This window comes from Triticum urartu, chromosome 3A, assembly GCF_056163025.1.
Source record: "Triticum urartu cultivar PI428250 chromosome 3A, HENAU_Tu73, whole genome shotgun sequence".
Taxonomy (NCBI): domain Eukaryota; kingdom Viridiplantae; phylum Streptophyta; class Magnoliopsida; order Poales; family Poaceae; genus Triticum; species Triticum urartu.
The window spans coordinates 201,453,751-201,456,551 of NC_141875.1; the positions used below are offsets into that span (position 1 = coordinate 201,453,751).

Here is a 2,801-nt window from a genome sequence, read left to right on the forward strand (position 1 = left end):
TATGTTTATACCATCACTAAAGACTTATACAAATGTGTGTGCTTTTATTTTTCATGTACGTTAATGTGATTTACGTCTGACCCATCCATTATCCATGCATGTCATGCCCAAGTCCACCAACTGCGTTGCCATAGGGATACCTTTGGAGAAAAGCATATCTACCATGCACGGGACATCCCATGCATATATTGGTCATCGATCATCTATACTGGAAATTCATGTTCATGCGTGTCAAATGCGTCACATCAACCAGTCACTTTTGCCCATGGTGTAACCTCCCCCATTTCATATGACCTCTCTCCTCACACCAACCCATGCTTTTTCATATGATTTTAATGTTAGAATCCATTTGATCTTTTGGATCAAAATTTTGATTTACAACTCGTTTCCATATTTGCGTTCCTTCATATTAGGACTTTAAAAGAAAACCACTCTTGAATATATTTGTAAAAAACAGATTTTAATAATATATTCAATATTGGTCTTGTTTTGAATATCTCCTTGGAATAAACATATATGTCCAAATAGAATGTAAATCACACTTTTGTTTCACAAGATATCAGTCATCTAAATTATTACATAGAAAGAAAGAAAGAGGGAAGATATTTCTGGTATAGAGTTATAAAGAGAAAGATGGGGCATGCGGTTGACCTGGTGCTATTTACACTGACACACAACCTGACCATGGGGCCACAACATGCATGGGATATCCCGTGCATGCTAGATAATCTGTTCTCGATATCTTTGGCCTTGTTTTGAACTCCTATGGTGCAAAAAAATGACTGACCCAAAATACAAAATCAGTCTGACTTGTATTTAGCCGGTCCCTTAATTAGCTCTAGTTGAACTACGCCCGATCATGGTGGTAGTACTTGGTGTGCGCAGGGCTCCGGCTGTCGTCCTCCCTCGGCCGGCACACGGTGACGCGGGGCTCCTGCCAGAGCCACGCCTTGCTGATCTCTGACACATGCTCTTGGACGACCTTAAGGAGCAGGCGGACGCTCTCCTGCTGTTCATGGTCTCCCGGAGTTCCCACGTCTTCCGGGGTGATGAGCACCAACTGCTCGAGGACAGGAGCCCTGCGCAGGACGAACCTTAGCAGCCGCAGCTCGCGCCTAGTCCCTCGGAAGTTCACCACCTTGAGGAACATCAGGTGATCGAGAGCGATCTCGTAGTCGAGAAGGATATCCGCATCCTCGCCGGTCGCCGCCGTGCCGCCGCACGTGTCTGGGAGCTGCAAGTTCCAGCTTGTTAGAGGCGGCCTCGCACGCCATGGAAATTCAGGTTCGAATTGATTGTGTATCAGGAAGCTTATCCGGATAAAGAGGCGCTCGAGGAGCGGCGCCGCGATGAGCTCGAAGAATCCGGAGAAGCGAGTAACATCGTCGTCGCCCATGGAGTCCAAGAGCAGCTGCAATTCTTCTAAGTTCGGGGTATCCACACCGCCCATAGCCAACGATCGCGCTTCTTCCATGTGCTGATCTTACAGAAGACGCCGTTAATCGCCTAATTGGTTTCCTATAAGCAGGACCGCAAGAACAAGTATGAATGTCGTACCAGAAAGCCCACGGAACAAAGTGTCAAAATCTTGGCATGCGCAACCTGTTCCATGAAGCCTGAGTACGCAAACTCGTGAATTTCTTGATCGTATTCGCCGTAGCCAATGTGGGACAGGTGCACGTCTTTTAGCTCCGGCCTGGCATCGGACCGCACCCCACTGCCGCCTAGGCCAACAAACTCCAAGCCGGACGGCTCGTCCTCTCTCCAGATGAGGACGTCGCCGTGGTAGGCGACGGACTCCAGCATGGGCGCGGCCACCTGCAGGTGGTGCATGGCCAGGCAGCACACTATCTCCAGGCCCCGCAGCCTCTCGCCGGCGACCCTCACCGACACGAGGAGGTGGCAACTCTTCAGGCTCAGAAACTCGAGCAGCCGGCACTCGGAGACCACGTCCCCGACAACATCATCGGTGACGTCGACTTGGTTGAGGGAGAGCCATGTCAGGCCGGCGAGCCCCGCCGCACCGGGCGGGACGTGACGGAGGCTGCACCGGCTGAGGCTTAGCACTGCGAGGGAGCTCTTGGCCTGGAAGAGGTCCCCGGGAAGCTCCAGAGCCCCGCGGCCGTCGGCGTGCTGCGTCAGGTCCACCCCCACCTCCCTGGCACCTCTCCCCAAGGCGGCCGCGGCCCACCGGACGACGTCCCGCCTAAACGCGTTGAACGGGGACAGCGCCACGCGGAACACGTCGATGGGCGCCGCGCCGTGTACCACGAGGCAGCGGTTCAGGGTGGCCACGATCTGCCCCGGGGACTGGCCGCGGACGAAGCAGCAGTCCGTGAAGTCGAGGACGGCGGAGGCCGCGAGCGCGTGGAGCCACAGGCACGCCCACCTCGTGGAGAGGGCGTTGGTGCGGACGGCTTGTTTGAGGGGGACCCGGCCGACGATTGAGTGGAGGACGTCGTCGGGGAGGCTACTCAGCCGGTCCTCGGATGATGCTCTTCTAATAACTCTGCAATACTTTGGGTTAGATTCGATCTCCATTGGCGCGCACGGTTGAGCTCGTATAGAGCCTTTCAAGTAGCGCACTGGGGATTACGTGCCTGGTGGTGATGTGATTTGTTGAATCGTATGAGCACTTTGGCCCGGCCTTTTTATACGTAACATCCAGCCACAGTGACGTCGTGGGTGCTTCCTAGGCAAGATTTGAGTCGCTCGCCTTCTCTTGAAAATGTTCGCTCGCCTTCTCTTGCAAGATTTGACTCGAAAAGATGAGATATCAGACACAGTGACGTCGCGGGTGC

At 53.5% G+C, this 2,801-nt stretch overlaps 1 protein-coding gene across 1 annotated transcript; it reads right to left on the minus strand.

Moving 5' to 3' along the window:
- Nucleotides 1-532: 532 nt before the first annotated feature.
- LOC125548252 (putative F-box/LRR-repeat protein At4g15060) lies at nt 533-2,598 on the minus strand. The gene is made up of 2 exons (XM_048711907.2): nt 1,558-2,598; nt 533-1,477 (listed from the first exon to the last, which is right to left on the minus strand). The coding sequence occupies exons 1-2, from the start codon at nt 2,539-2,541 to the stop codon at nt 848-850; spliced, it is 1,614 nt and encodes a 537-aa protein (XP_048567864.1). The 5' UTR covers nt 2,542-2,598; the 3' UTR covers nt 533-847.
- Between the last annotated feature and the right edge of the window lie 203 nt (nt 2,599-2,801).